Raw genomic sequence first — 12,944 nt, 5'->3', positions numbered from 1 at the left:
TGAAGAAAGGGGCAGACCCCACTAGCACACTAGGAGGCGGCTTCGAAGTGCGAGGCTTGTCCTGGGCGAACCCAACATGGCTAGGTTGCCCCTCCTGTCTGCCAGCATCTTCAAAGCCTTTCCAGAGAGGCCTGATGAGGGTCCGGTCCCCTGAAGTCTATCCAGGCTGAAACGTGTCAGCTACACCCGGCTACGTCAAAGCAGTTCTCTTGGCAAGCCTGTCTCCCAGGGAAGCCAGGTCGAATGCACGTCCCAACAGTGGGTGGGGGAGGGGAAAAGAGGGGGAGGGGAAGATGGGGAGGGGGAGGGGAGCGGGGAGCTGCCCTCACTCGCCTGGGGCCATCTCCCAGGTCAACACAGGTCAGAAGCTGTCCAGCAGCCCCAAGGACTCATGCCCAAAGGCATCGGGAGCTCTGCTGTCGGGAATCCGGCCCACGCAAACGGAATGCATTCCCAAGCGAACTTCCCTGCTGGAGCTGCCAAAAGGGAAGCAAGGAAAAATCGTTTGATGGTGAAAACACATGGAACCAGAGAATCTGTAGACGGTCACTCCTTCTCCGGACGGCAGGCACGAGTCCGGGAAAGTCAGGCAAGAAACCAGAGCTGAAAAGGAGGGCCCGGCACCACAACTTGGGAGAAGAGACAGATAACTCAAGTAACGCTGGGGAGTGCAACGATAGCCCCGCCTCAGCCAAGATGGACCCAGTAGGATAGAGATGGGAAGCGAGGGTGTGTTTTCCAAAATCGAATACATGGGGAGGAGGAGAGGGAAGGGAGGGGTGTGGGGAGAGGGATGAGGAGGGGAGGGGAGGGGTGTGGGGGAGGGGAGTGGGAAGGGGGAGGGGAGGGGGAGCAGAGGACAAGAAGGAGGAGGAGGAGCAGGAGAAGCAGAAGGGGAATTCCAAAGCGTCCTAGAGGATGGTGGCGCAGCTGTGCTAGGAAGGAAAATTTGGCTGGAACCTACAAACCCATCTGACATTTTAGCTGAGCCTAGGCCCTAGACCCTCGAAACATGGAAACCCAAAACACATAATGGGCCGTCTTTAGTGTACTCCTTTGCCACCCTGATTCATGAAACTCAGCCATGTGCACTGAGATGGAGACAACGAGCTTCTTCAGCAACATTTGGGGATGAGTCTAATTATAGCAGCACTTGGTTCAAACGATGCTTGTGGGTTTGTGTGGCTGTGTGTGCGCTGTAAGTGTTTGTGGCAAAGAGACCATAAGACAGGGGGAGAGGGAGAGAGAGAAAAAGAGAGAGGCAGAAGGAGACAAGTGAGAGAGGGAGGTAGGGATGGAGGGCGTGAGGGAGAGAGAGAGATTGATTGCCTGCCTAATATCGCCAGCACCTTGGTTAATTTGAGCCCTGCTGATAATAATCTGGCTATAATCTGGGAACCAAGAAATGTGCTAGGAGAGTTGTGTAACGGTGCTCCCCTGTACTGGCCCTAATGGAAGCTCTCTTGCTCCCAGAATCCCAGTGACGGTGCTTCATTGTTGTAGGGTTTCCAAGAGAATCTAGTTTGCATGTAGAAGCTGGCTTCTTATCCAGGGCCCCCGACCCCCTTCCCATCCAGTCCCAGGCAAAGGGGGACATGGTGAATCTGTGAGGAGTGGCATGGATGCTGGGGCACAGACTACAAGGGGACCAAAACAGAGCCAAAGACTTTGCGTTGAGTTCCAAGCCAGGTTTATTGGATCAAGGCAATGTCAGATAGAACCCGCAAATCGACCTCCAAGCCAAGAGGACTTGGGCGGTATTCTTGTCCTTTGGCATGCTAGCATCCCTTCCGACATCAGGGAGGATGGCCCTCCTGGTGCCCGTGCATCCCGAGAGCGCCCGCGGAGCACGGCAGGGCTGAGGGAGGCCACGCAGTGGCGCCCGCAGTCTGGGCGCCTTGCCCTTGCTGCCGAGCCCTAGGAGTGTGGCTGGTTCCTCGTCCTTTTTTCTCAGCCGTGGCTCGGCATCCCAGGGAAGGAGGCCTGAATTGGGCTCGACCGAAGGCTTTCCTGAGGCCCTGGCGAGCCTGGCAGCATGTCCAGGAGGGCCTGGAATTCGTCATCACTGAGGGGTTCTTCCAGGGTTGGCCAAAGTCCCTCTTCCGGGGTGCCGTCGCTCAGGAAATGTTGTGCCTTTTCCAGAAGGCTGGCGTCTGACAAGAGTTCATCTAAGAGGCTCCCTGAGCCTCTGGCGCCCGAGGGCTGGGGCTGCGGTTGGAGCGGAGGACACGTGAGCTGATCCGATGGGGCCTGCTGCTGCCACAGGTGTGTCTCGGCCTGTTCGGGCTGCAGAATTGGGGCGTGGGGGCTGCGTGGCTGAGCCGGATGCTGCCCGGTGTGTGGCGGAGCGCTGCGGGGGACAGGCTGAGGGCGTGCTGCCAGGCCAGGGTGCAGGCTGCTGTGCGGGCAGGCCCCTCCGTGGGCGGAGGGCGTGAGTGCGGCGGGCATGGTTGCGAGACCCCCTCCTGGACTCGGCCCTGCTGTGGTGCCGCCGGGGTCTGTTCCCGGATGTGGAGGGTTCTCTGCTCCCTGCGAAGCCGGGGCGGTCTGGACCACCAGGAGCATCAAAGGCTGGCCCACCCAGCCACCACGGGGAGCACAAGGCACAAATAAGCTTGGGGCCAGAGGAGGGGCTGCAGCGGTAAGGGACCGGAAGCTGTCCAGTGGATCAGTTGGAGGCAATTGATGAGCGCTGTTGTGGATGTTGGGCAGGGGCATTTGGTCCGATGGGACAGTCGAGGCTTGTATGGCATCGGGGTCTTCTGCCCGGGCCTTGGCAGGCGCCCCTCTGCTCTGCTCCGGGTGCCGAGCTCTCCGGTTCTGAAACCATATCTAGGCAAGATGAGAGAAAGGGAGACAGGTACATCAGAAGCACGATCTCCCACGTCGCATGGCAACCCCCATGCCAGCACCCCTGGTCTGACAGGCTCCGGGCAAAAACACTGTCTTCGGATAGGCCTTGACCCAGGGTGATGGGACCTTTGCCAGTCCCCAGGTCCTTGCAAAATGAGGGGCCAAATCAGGGCTACACTGGAACCCTGGCTTCCATGAGAGATCCCTCGCTGTCTGGCTAGACTGTCGGGACCCCTCCCAGGCTGTCCGGCACATCCTCTGCTCCGTCCCCTTCAGGAAATGGATGCCTCCAGGTCAGGCACCTGAGTGAATATCTATGGGGAAACTTACAAGCCCCATTCTTCTCCCCAACCCCCCAATGACCCTCCCACACATCCAAAACCATCAGCAGTGCCTACGTATATCCAGCACCGGCACGGGAGGAAAACGGCACTCCCGCCTTGGGACATACCATCTTCCACCTACTGAGACCTTACCTGGATTCGAGGTTCGGGAAGTCCTGTTTGACGAGCCAATTCTTCCCTGGTGGCAATGCCAGGAAAGCGGTCCCTCTCAAAGGCTTGCACAAGCATCCCTGTTTGAGAGGGTGAGATGAACGTGCGCTTTCTCCCGGCCTCTTTTGGGCGGCCATCTAGAGGAGCACAAACAAAGAAGAGAGGACAATGAAGCCCACTTCACATTCAGTGCACACAAATTCTGCCATATGGAGGAAATGGCATATCAGATAGGTAGGTAGAAAGAGAGTTAGAGGGATAGATAGATAGATAAATGGATAGATAGATAAATAGATGATAGATAGATAGAGAGATAGATAGATAGAGAGATAGATAGATAGGTGAGAGGTACAGAGTGAGAGAGATTGAGACATAGGTATAGATCCACATAGATAGATGATAAATCGATAGATGATAGAAAGATAGTTAATCTATGCAAATATAGTTTTATATACATATATGTATCGCTATGTCTATAGTGAATTATCACGTGTATGTAGAAGTATACACAGGCACAATGCATTCCCCCACCCACACAGACACATCCACACATACACACCCACAAAGACACACACAAACGCACACACACACACTCACAGTTTCCATTTTACATTTTAATTATTCACTTTAAAATTTTATTTCTTGCTTGACTGTTTGTTTGCTTGTTTCTCTTGTTTGCTGTATGGTTGGTTCCCAGCATGTTTTCTGGAGTGTTCTGAAGCCCTGATGGGCCAATTCTGGAACGAATCTTGCTATGGAGCCCGAGGAAAATCTTTGTGAGTGGATAAGAGAAGGGAACTCTGCACTTTGGACAGTTTCAGGACCAGAGGGTTGAAAGGCTTCCTGGCCATGCAAGACCCCGCCCTCCAAACAGGGCCATGATGCTCATAGTGTGAGCACTAGCAGGGCAAGGCCCAGATAGGCTTGTTTCCTCTCCTAAGGGTTCTCTGCTGACTACTTGTCACCCACGTTCAGAGATGAATCTGTCTCCAGGAACCCAAATGGGAAAATGCCTTTGGAAAGCCAGGGACTCACCTTGCGTCAGAGCCTGAGGCTCGTGCACAGGATGCGATTGCCCGTCTGGTAAGAAGTTCCCCGACGGCGGTCGGCTCTACCTTAGGCTTCTTCTTCGTTGGTTTTGAAACCACACCTAAGTAGAAGGAGTAAAATCCCTGTCACTCAAATGCTTAGGGACAGATTTCAAGAGCTATCACAGTGATTCGCAACACAACAAACAGACAAGCCAAGGAGTGGACAAACTCTAGACTCCATGTGCCCCCAGTGGAAGTATTCAGCACCCAAAGGGACTGGACTTGCCACAGATTATGGCTTTCACCTCGGAAGAACTGCACAGGATTCCAGAAAACACACTGCACGGAAGAAAATCAGCATATCCCCTGCCATCCTCCCTCTGGAATCCAAAGACAAAAAACACGTGAGGCAGGAGACAATGTTTGCTTTCCCAAAGTCAGTCTGAAAGGGCTTGCTGATATTCTCCCTCTCTCTTCTCCTCTCCATATCCCTCGTTTCCTCCCCCAACCCACTCTGTCTCATCATTTCTCTTGCTATCCGGTTCAGTCTCTCTCTGTTTAGCTCTCTGTCTCTCTTGACATTTTCCATTCCTGTCACCTGCCATGGTCCCTGTTGGCCTGTTAGTCTCAGTCTCCGATTCTGTCCGTCTACCTGTTTATGCCTGTTTCTCTTTTCCTCTCTCTCAGTCCCTGTCTCTGTCTCTGTTTCCATTTCTCTCTGTTGTTTCTCTCACTGGCTCCCTTTGAGTCTTTGTGCCTCCTTTTTGACCATGCTCAGTGCCTGAGGAATGTTCCTCTGTCTCCCTCCTGGCCCCATGGACAGCACCCTTTCCTAACACACCATGCATAGGTGAGTGCTCTTGTCCAAAATTCCCTGAAGGCGCGCGAACTCCTGAAAACCCCATGCTGCCTGGAAAAGACTCCTTGACAGGGAACTCTTAGGAGGGCAAGGTCCTGTCACTTCCAGGTATGGAGGCTCTTAGGTACCCGATCCCCATCGTTCAAATATGTGTCATTGTCTCCAACATTGAAGCCACATGCTGCCTTCTTCGTTACCCAAGAATCAAATGCAGAGTTACGTGTGGATGGAGTGGAGTGGAGTGGAGTGGAGTGGAGCGGCATAATGAAGGGTAGGGTGCAGCCGAGTGAGGTCGTGTGAGGTCGTGTGAGGCTTGGGGGACGGCCGGGTGGCAAGGGGGTGGGGTTGGGGTTGGTGGATGTGTGGCCATCGGGGTAGATATGGGTGTCGGTGAGGGTGTGGGCGTGTGTGTGTCCATTTTTAGGCATCTCTGATGGGGCTGTGTGGGCAGTTTGTTGAACCTGCCAGTCAGTTCAGTAAGGGAAGCCTACGCGTCTTAGTGCCCCTTGAAAGGTCGCAGGCACAGTGCTCCTGCTCCTAAGGTTCTCCCCTTTCAGGGCTCCTCTCCCACCTGACCAGACAGGAAGCCTTGAGCACCGCTACCGCCTCGGAGGTGAGCCAGAAAATACTGAACCCCCTGGCACATGCAGCCTCACGCACCCTCTTTCCCTCGGCTTTGATTCCTGACCTCCCGTAGGACCAAGGGCCACTCACATCCCTCTGGCCCTGTTCTCCCAGGGGACAGCCATTCCTAGCCGGGAGTGGAGTCCAGGCTTGCCTCCAGCACCCGGACCAGGAGCACCAAGGGGAGGAGGCGGCTACTCTCCATAGCGTGCACCCCACCACGAAGTGTCTGTAGCCAATTGCATATTGGACTCAGAAACCACGTACAAACCCTTCAGCACAGAGGCTTGTTAGAGGACACCCCTTTTCCCTGAGGCTGGCTGGCTTATCTTTGGTTCCCTCCCAATGCACGAGAGACGAAGCCCGGCTAAGTCTCGGCAGCCAGCTCCCCGACCTGGAATTGGGACTCACTCGGCTCGGGCCGGGTGACATCTGGACACGGAACCCGAGAGAACAGGGATCCCGAGACTGACATTTACCTGAATTCTGCTTTCGGGAATGCCCAGATCTCGGGCCAGGCTCTCTCGGGCCTTGATGCCAGGGTAGGGGTTCTGTTGAAAGAGGGCTTGCAGAGCATCCTTTTGACTGAGCTTCAGAACCAGCCTCTTTCTCCGCTGTCCACTTGGGCGTGGGCCTGCCAAAGACAAGAGGGGGAAACGTCTGAGAGGGAATCCGTATGGCTGCACCAACGGCGGTGTGTGTTGTTGACTGGTGGTGCCACACCAGGCTTCTTTTTGTGTCCGGGAGGCGGGGGGGAGTAGACCCCAGTGCACAGATGACCGTCCCTTTCTATCTAACAGAAGCACACACACAGCCCTGCTGAAGGGGTGACCCTGGGCCTTCCATCTAGGCCAAGTAGCAAAGATGAGGTGGCTCATGTTCTTGGGATCTACCACCCACTCACCGGCAGCCCAGAGAACTAGAAACCAACCAGCTGGGAAGACCAAGGGCAACAGGGTCATGTTCCAAATGGGTGGAAGATGTTCCCAACCAGGGGACGCGGCCGCCGGCTGATGGAAGTGCAACGTCTGGATGACCCCTGGCAGGACGGACCTCGAACTTTAGGCCAGCTAGAAGAGCCCGCCTTGCGGCTCCTCACACACCCATGGCACACCTGCTTGAACTACTTGAAAATCAAGCCAAGAACGGCCACACGTTGGTAGGGTGTGTCGGATACCCACATTGCGGCCCTCATGCCCCGACCCTGATTCTGATGACGCCTGGGCTGTGACACCACAGAGGATGAGCACCCCATCCTGGACGTCAACGTGTCATGTGGACTGGCTGTGTGCGTGCTATTTTTCTCTGTGGAAAGCTTGGAGTGATAGAGCCCTGTCCTAGTGGACACTTGTTCTCTGTGATGCAGAGGAATAGGACTGGGCTTGTTCACACGTTCTGCGGAAAGCCCGACGTGGTGTCGGGCACGTCCCGGGTTTCGGGACGACTTGGATTTCCTGAAGTGTATTCAAACTCTAGAACATCAGCCCTCCCGACAAAGGAATACCCCGCTAGCCACTGCCAGCTGCCATACTAGGGTGTCAAGGTGTCTGCCTGGAAGGACGCAAGGCGCGGCTTGCGCACCCCAAGCGATGCTTCCTTCACAAGCACCCTTCCTCCTTGCCAGCTCCTGTGAGATTGCTTCGGACAGAAGTCATGGAGCACAAGGTAGCCTGGCCTTGGGGCTTTTGCCTTCAGAAAGCCCCACCACCACATGCGCCCCCAGCCGCCCCTGCCCACAGTCTCCACTCCCTACTTTGGAGTCGAGTGGGAGGCAAGTCAAGGGTTTCTGGGATCAGTGCCTCCCGAGCCCTAGTGTTGAGTTTGGTGGCAAGGGAACCTATGACCTGCCGTGCTTCTTGGGTATCCTGTGTGTGGACTACTTCCAGGGACAGCAGAGAAACGGACCTGTTCCCAGGGAACTCAAGGCAAGAGGGAGCTGCTAAACCACAGCGAGAAAGTACCAACACCACCAACTCAAATGTCCTAACGTGTTCCACTAGAAATGCGCTGCATGCGATCGGAAGCCTTGGACAACGGCTGCAGCTTTCTGTGCAGCTGCACGTCAGGACTTCTCACAGAGGAGCTGTGGGTGGGCAGCAGGGCTACCGCTCCCATGTCAATTTCAACAGGGCCAAAGAAATCAATGAATAAAAACAAAAAATAGAAAGGAAAAACAGAACTAACCAAGCCACTCCCTCAATCATTTGGCCCAATGGCTTCCTTACACAGAGTCCAGCCAGAGCCATCCCTGCAGTCTCAGGGGGCCATTTCTCCCCTCGTCCACATCCCTGAAAGGGCAGGAATGCATTTCAGATGAGCCAGAAGGAGAGCCCAGGTGCTGATGTCTACTTACCGTTGGGCGTGCGTGAGTCATCCATGGCCGGAGAGACACCCGTACGGCACAGAGGCTGCTGGCCAAATGTGGAGTTCCCGGGAGCACGGGCCTTATCAAGGGATTGGGCACGCCCCACCCCTATTTATGGAAATCGCTGCCTCGGGATGCCAACCCCCCCTTCCACCTTGAGAAACTTGAAGGGTTCCCATGTGTCCATGTTAGGGGACTTGGACTGAAAGGCCAATCCGGAGTCCAGCAAGGACCTTTTTTTGGAAGCCTGGCATCCTCCGTTCCCCGGGCTGAATGGGCTCCAGGGCTCTCTGGTTTTCACACGTTTTCCCATTCCACGCAGTGTTTGCTCTCCATGGCTTTCCCCAACCCTGGGTTCGTGGTGACAAGGCTTGGCCCCAGTGTTCTTTCCAGTGTGGAGGGCCTAGCTTCCCGGTGTCTACTTCCCAATTCCCTCGGCATCTCCTGGACCTCATTGCATTCCAGGCCTGAGGCATTTCCTTGACTGGAGGCTGAGGACCCGCTCATTCCTATAGGAAGGCTGAATGCACCGACGGACACAGGATTCGACACACGGGTCATGCTCTTCGGTCACAAACTTTGGAAACTTTTCCAGCTGTCATCTGCAGCCCGCCCCCTTCCTCACGGGCCAGGGAGTGCATGAAGAAAGGGGCAGACCCCACTAGCACACTAGGAGGCGGCTTCGAAGTGCGAGGCTTGTCCTGGGCGAACCCAACATGGCTAGGTTGCCCCTCCTGTCTGCCAGCATCTTCAAAGCCTTTCCAGAGAGGCCTGATGAGGGTCCGGTCCCCTGAAGTCTATCCAGGCCGAAACGTGTCAGCTACACCCGGCTACGTCAAAGCAGTTCTCTTGGCAAGCCTGTCTCCCAGGGAAGCCAGGTCGAATGCACGTCCCAACAGTGGGTGGGGGAGGGGAAAAGAGGGGGAGGGGAAGATGGGGAGTGGGAGGGGAGCGGGGAGCTGCCCTCACTCGCCTGGGGCCATCTCCCAGGTCAACACAGGTCAGAAGCTGTCCAGCAGCCCCAAGGACTCATGCCCAAAGGCATCGGGAGCTCTGCTGTCGGGAATCCGGCCCACGCAAACGGAATGCATTCCCAAGCGAACTTCCCTGCTGGAGCCGCCAAAAGGGAAGCAAGGAAAAATCGTTTGATGGTGAAAACACATGGAACCAGAGAATCTGTAGACGGTCACTCCTTCTCCGGACGGCAGGCACGAGTCCGGGAAAGTCAGGCAAGAAACCAGAGCTGAAAAGGAGGGCCCGGCACCACAACTTGGGAGAAGAGACAGATAACTCAAGTAACGCTGGGGAGTGCAACGATAGCCCCGCCTCAGCCAAGATGGACCCAGTAGGATAGAGATGGGAAGCGAGGGTGTGTTTTCCAAAATCGAATACCTGGGGAGGAGGAGAGGGAAGGGAGGGGTGTGGGGAGAGGGATGAGGAGGGGAGGGGAGGGGTGTGGGGGAGGGGAGTGGGAAGGGGGAGGGGAGGGGGAGCAGAGGACAAGAAGGAGGAGGAGGAGCAGGAGAAGCAGAAGGGGAATTCCAAAGCGTCCTAGAGGATGGTGGCGCAGCTGTGCTAGGAAGGAAAATTTGGCTGGAACCTACAAACCCATCTGACATTTTAGCTGAGCCTAGGCCCTAGACCCTCGAAACATGGAAACCCAAAACACATAATGGGCCGTCTTTAGTGTACTCCTTTGCCACCCTGGTTCATGAAACTCAGCCATGTGCACTGAGATGGAGACTACGAGATCCTTCAGCAACATTTGGGGATGAGTCTAATTATAGCAGCACTTGGTTCAAACGATGCTTGTGTGTTTGTGTGGCTGTGTGTGCTCTGTAAGTGTTTGTGGCAAAGAGACCATAAGACAGGGGGAGAGGGAGAGAGAGAAAAAGAGAGAGGCAGAAGGAGACAAGTGAGAGAGGGAGGTAGGGATGGAGGGCGTGAGGGAGAGAGAGAGATTGATTGCCTGCCTAATATCGCCAGCACCTTGGTTAATTTGAGCCCTGCTGATAATAATCTGGCTATAATCTGGGAACCAAGAAAAGTGCTAGGAGAGTTGTGCAACGGTGCTCCCCTGTACTGGCCCTAATGGAAGCTCTCTTGCTTCCAGAATCCCAGTGACGGTGCTTCATTGTTGTAGGGTTTCCAAGAGAATCTAGTTTGCAAGTAGAAGCTGGCTTCTTATCAAGGGCCCCCGACCCCCTTCCCATCCAGTCCCAGGCAAAGGGGGACATGGTGAATCTGTGAGGAGTGGCATGGATGCTGGGGCACAGACTACAAGGGGACCAAAACAGAGCCAAAGACTTTGCGTTGAGTTCCAAGCCAGGTTTATTGGATCAAGGCAATGTCAGAGAGAACCCGCAAATCGACCTCCAAGCCAAGGGGACTTGGGCGGTATTCTTGTCTTTGGCATGCTAGCATCCCTTCCGACATCAGGGAGGATGGCCCTCCTGGTGCCCGTGCGTCCCGAGAGCGCCCGCGGAGCACGGCAGGGCTGAGGGAGGCCACGCAGTGGCGCCCGCAGTCTGGGCGCCTTGCCCTTGCTGCCGAGCGCTAGGAGTGTGGCTGGTTCCTCGTCCTTTTTTCTCAGCCGTGGCTCGGCATCCCAGGGAAGGAGGCCTGAATTGGGCTCGACCGAAGGCTTTCCTGAGGCCCTGGCGAGCCTGGCAGCATGTCCAGGAAGGCCTGGAATTCGTTGTCACTGAGGGGTTCTTCCAGGGTTGGCCAAAGTCCCTCTTCCGGGGTGCCGTCGCTCAGGAAAGTTGTGCCTTTTCCAGAAGGCTGGCGTCTGACAAGAGTTCATCTAAGAGGCTCCCTAAGCCTCTGGCGCCTGAGGGCTGGGGCTGCGGCTGGAGCGGAGGACACGTGAGCTGATCCGATGGGGCCTGCTGCTGCCACAGGTGTGTCTCGGCCTGTTCGGGCTGCAGAATTGGCACGTGGGGGCTGCGTGGCTGAGCCGGATGCTGCCCGTTGGGTGGAGGAGCACTGCGGGGGACAGGCTGAGGGCGTGCTGCCACGCCAGGGTGCAGGCTGCTGTGCGGGCAGGCCCCTCCGTGGGCAGAGGGCGTGAGTGCCGTGGGCATGGGTGCGAGACCCCCTCCTGGACTCAGCCCTGCTGTGGTGCCGCCGGGGTCAGTTCCTGGATGTGGAGGGTTCTCTGCTCCCTGCGAAGCCGGGGCGGGCTGGACCACCAGGAGCATCAAAGTCTGGCCCACCCAGCCACCACGGGGAGCACAAGGCACAAATAAGCTTGGGGCCAGAGGAGGGGCTGCAGCGGTAAGGGACCGGAAGCTGTCCAGTGGATCAGTTGGAGGCAATTGATGAGCGCTGTTGTGGATGTTGGGCGGGGGCCTTTGGTCCGATGGGACAGTCGGGGCTGGTCTGGCATCGGGGTCTTCTGCCCGGGCCTTGGCAGGCGCCCCTCTGCTCTGCTCCGGGTGCCGAGCTCTCCGGTTCTGTAACCATATCTAGGCAAGATGAGAGAAAGGGAGACAGGTACATCAGAAGCACGATCTCCGACGTCGCCTTGCAACGCCCATGCCAGCACCCCTGGTCTGACAGGCTCCGGGCAAAAACACTGCCATCGGATAGGCCTTGACCCAGGGTGATGGGACCTTTGCCAGTCCCCAGGTCCTTGCAAAATGAGGGGCCAAATCAGGGCCACACTGGAACCCTGGCTTCCATGAGAGATCCCTCGCTGTCTGGCTAGACTTTCGGGACCCCTCCCAGGCTGTCCGGCACCTCCTCTGCTCCGTCCCCTTCAGGAAATGGATGCCTTCAGGACAGGCACCTGAGTGAATATCTAGGGGGAACCTTACAAGCCCCATTCCTCTCCCCAACCCGCCAATGACCCACCCACACATCCAAAACCATCAGCAGTGCCTACGTATATCCAGCACCGGCGCGGGAGGAAAACGGCACTCCCGCCTTGGGACATACCATCTTCCACCTACTGAGACCTTACCTGGATTCGAGGTTCGGGAAGTCCTGTTTAACGAGCCAATTCTTCCCTGGTGGCAATGCCAGGAAAGCGGTCCCTCTCAAATCCTTGCACAAGCATCCCTGTTTGAGAGGGTGAGATGAACGTGCGCTTTCTCCCGGCCTCTTTTGGGCGGCCATCTAGAGGAGCACAAACAAAGAAGAGAGGACAATGAAGCCCACTTCACATTCAGTGCACACAAATTCGGCCATATGGGGGAAATGGCGTATCAGAAAGGTAGGTAGATAGAAAGATAGAGAGATAGAGGGATAGATAGATAGATAGATGGATAGATAGATAAATAGATGATAGATAGATAGAGAGATAGATAGATAGAGAGATAGATTGATAGGTGAGAGGTACAGAGAGAGAGAGATTGAGGCATAGTTAGGTATAGATCTACATAGATAGATGATAGATCGATAGATTATAGAAAGGTAGTTAATCTATACAAATATAGTTTTATATACATATATGTATCGCTATGTCTATAGTGAATTATCATGTGTATGTAGAAGTATACACAGGCACAATGCATTCCCCCACCCACACAGACACATCCACACATACACACCCACACACACACACACAAACACACACACAAACACTCACAGTTTCCATTTTACATTTTAATTATTCACTTTAAAATTTTATTTCTTGCTTGACTGTTTGTTTGCTTGTTTCTCTAGTTTGCTGTTTGGTTGTTTCCCAGCATGTTTTCTGGAGTGTTCTAAAG

At 55.3% G+C, this 12,944-nt stretch overlaps 1 protein-coding gene across 1 annotated transcript; it reads right to left on the bottom strand.

Annotated features, from left to right (window-relative positions):
- Positions 1-1,950: 1,950 nt before the first annotated feature.
- LOC135319828 (double homeobox protein 4-like protein 4) lies at positions 1,951-8,239 on the bottom strand. The gene is made up of 5 exons (XM_064481699.1): positions 8,215-8,239; positions 6,341-6,495; positions 4,383-4,395; positions 3,330-3,484; positions 1,951-2,832 (listed from the first exon to the last, which is right to left on the bottom strand). The coding sequence occupies exons 1-5, from the start codon at positions 8,237-8,239 to the stop codon at positions 1,951-1,953; spliced, it is 1,230 nt and encodes a 409-aa protein (XP_064337769.1).
- Between the last annotated feature and the right edge of the window lie 4,705 nt (positions 8,240-12,944).

The sequence above is a fragment of the Camelus dromedarius genome, chromosome 33 (assembly GCF_036321535.1).
Source record: "Camelus dromedarius isolate mCamDro1 chromosome 33, mCamDro1.pat, whole genome shotgun sequence".
Classification (NCBI taxonomy): domain Eukaryota; kingdom Metazoa; phylum Chordata; class Mammalia; order Artiodactyla; family Camelidae; genus Camelus; species Camelus dromedarius.
This window is presented reverse-complemented; position numbering and strand designations above follow the sequence as displayed.

Excerpts from the sequence above, each read along its gene's own strand:
- LOC135319828 (XM_064481699.1), bottom strand. The coding sequence starts at position 8,239 with ATGGATGACTCACGCACGCCCAACG. Across the intron at positions 6,496-8,214 it reads TGACTCACGCACGCCCAACG|GCCCACGCCCAAGTGGACAG; the intron begins GTAAGTAGACAT and ends TGTCTTTGGCAG. Across the intron at positions 2,833-3,329 it reads TTCCCGAACCTCGAATCCAG|ATATGGTTTCAGAACCGGAG; the intron begins GTAAGGTCTCAG and ends CATCTTGCCTAG.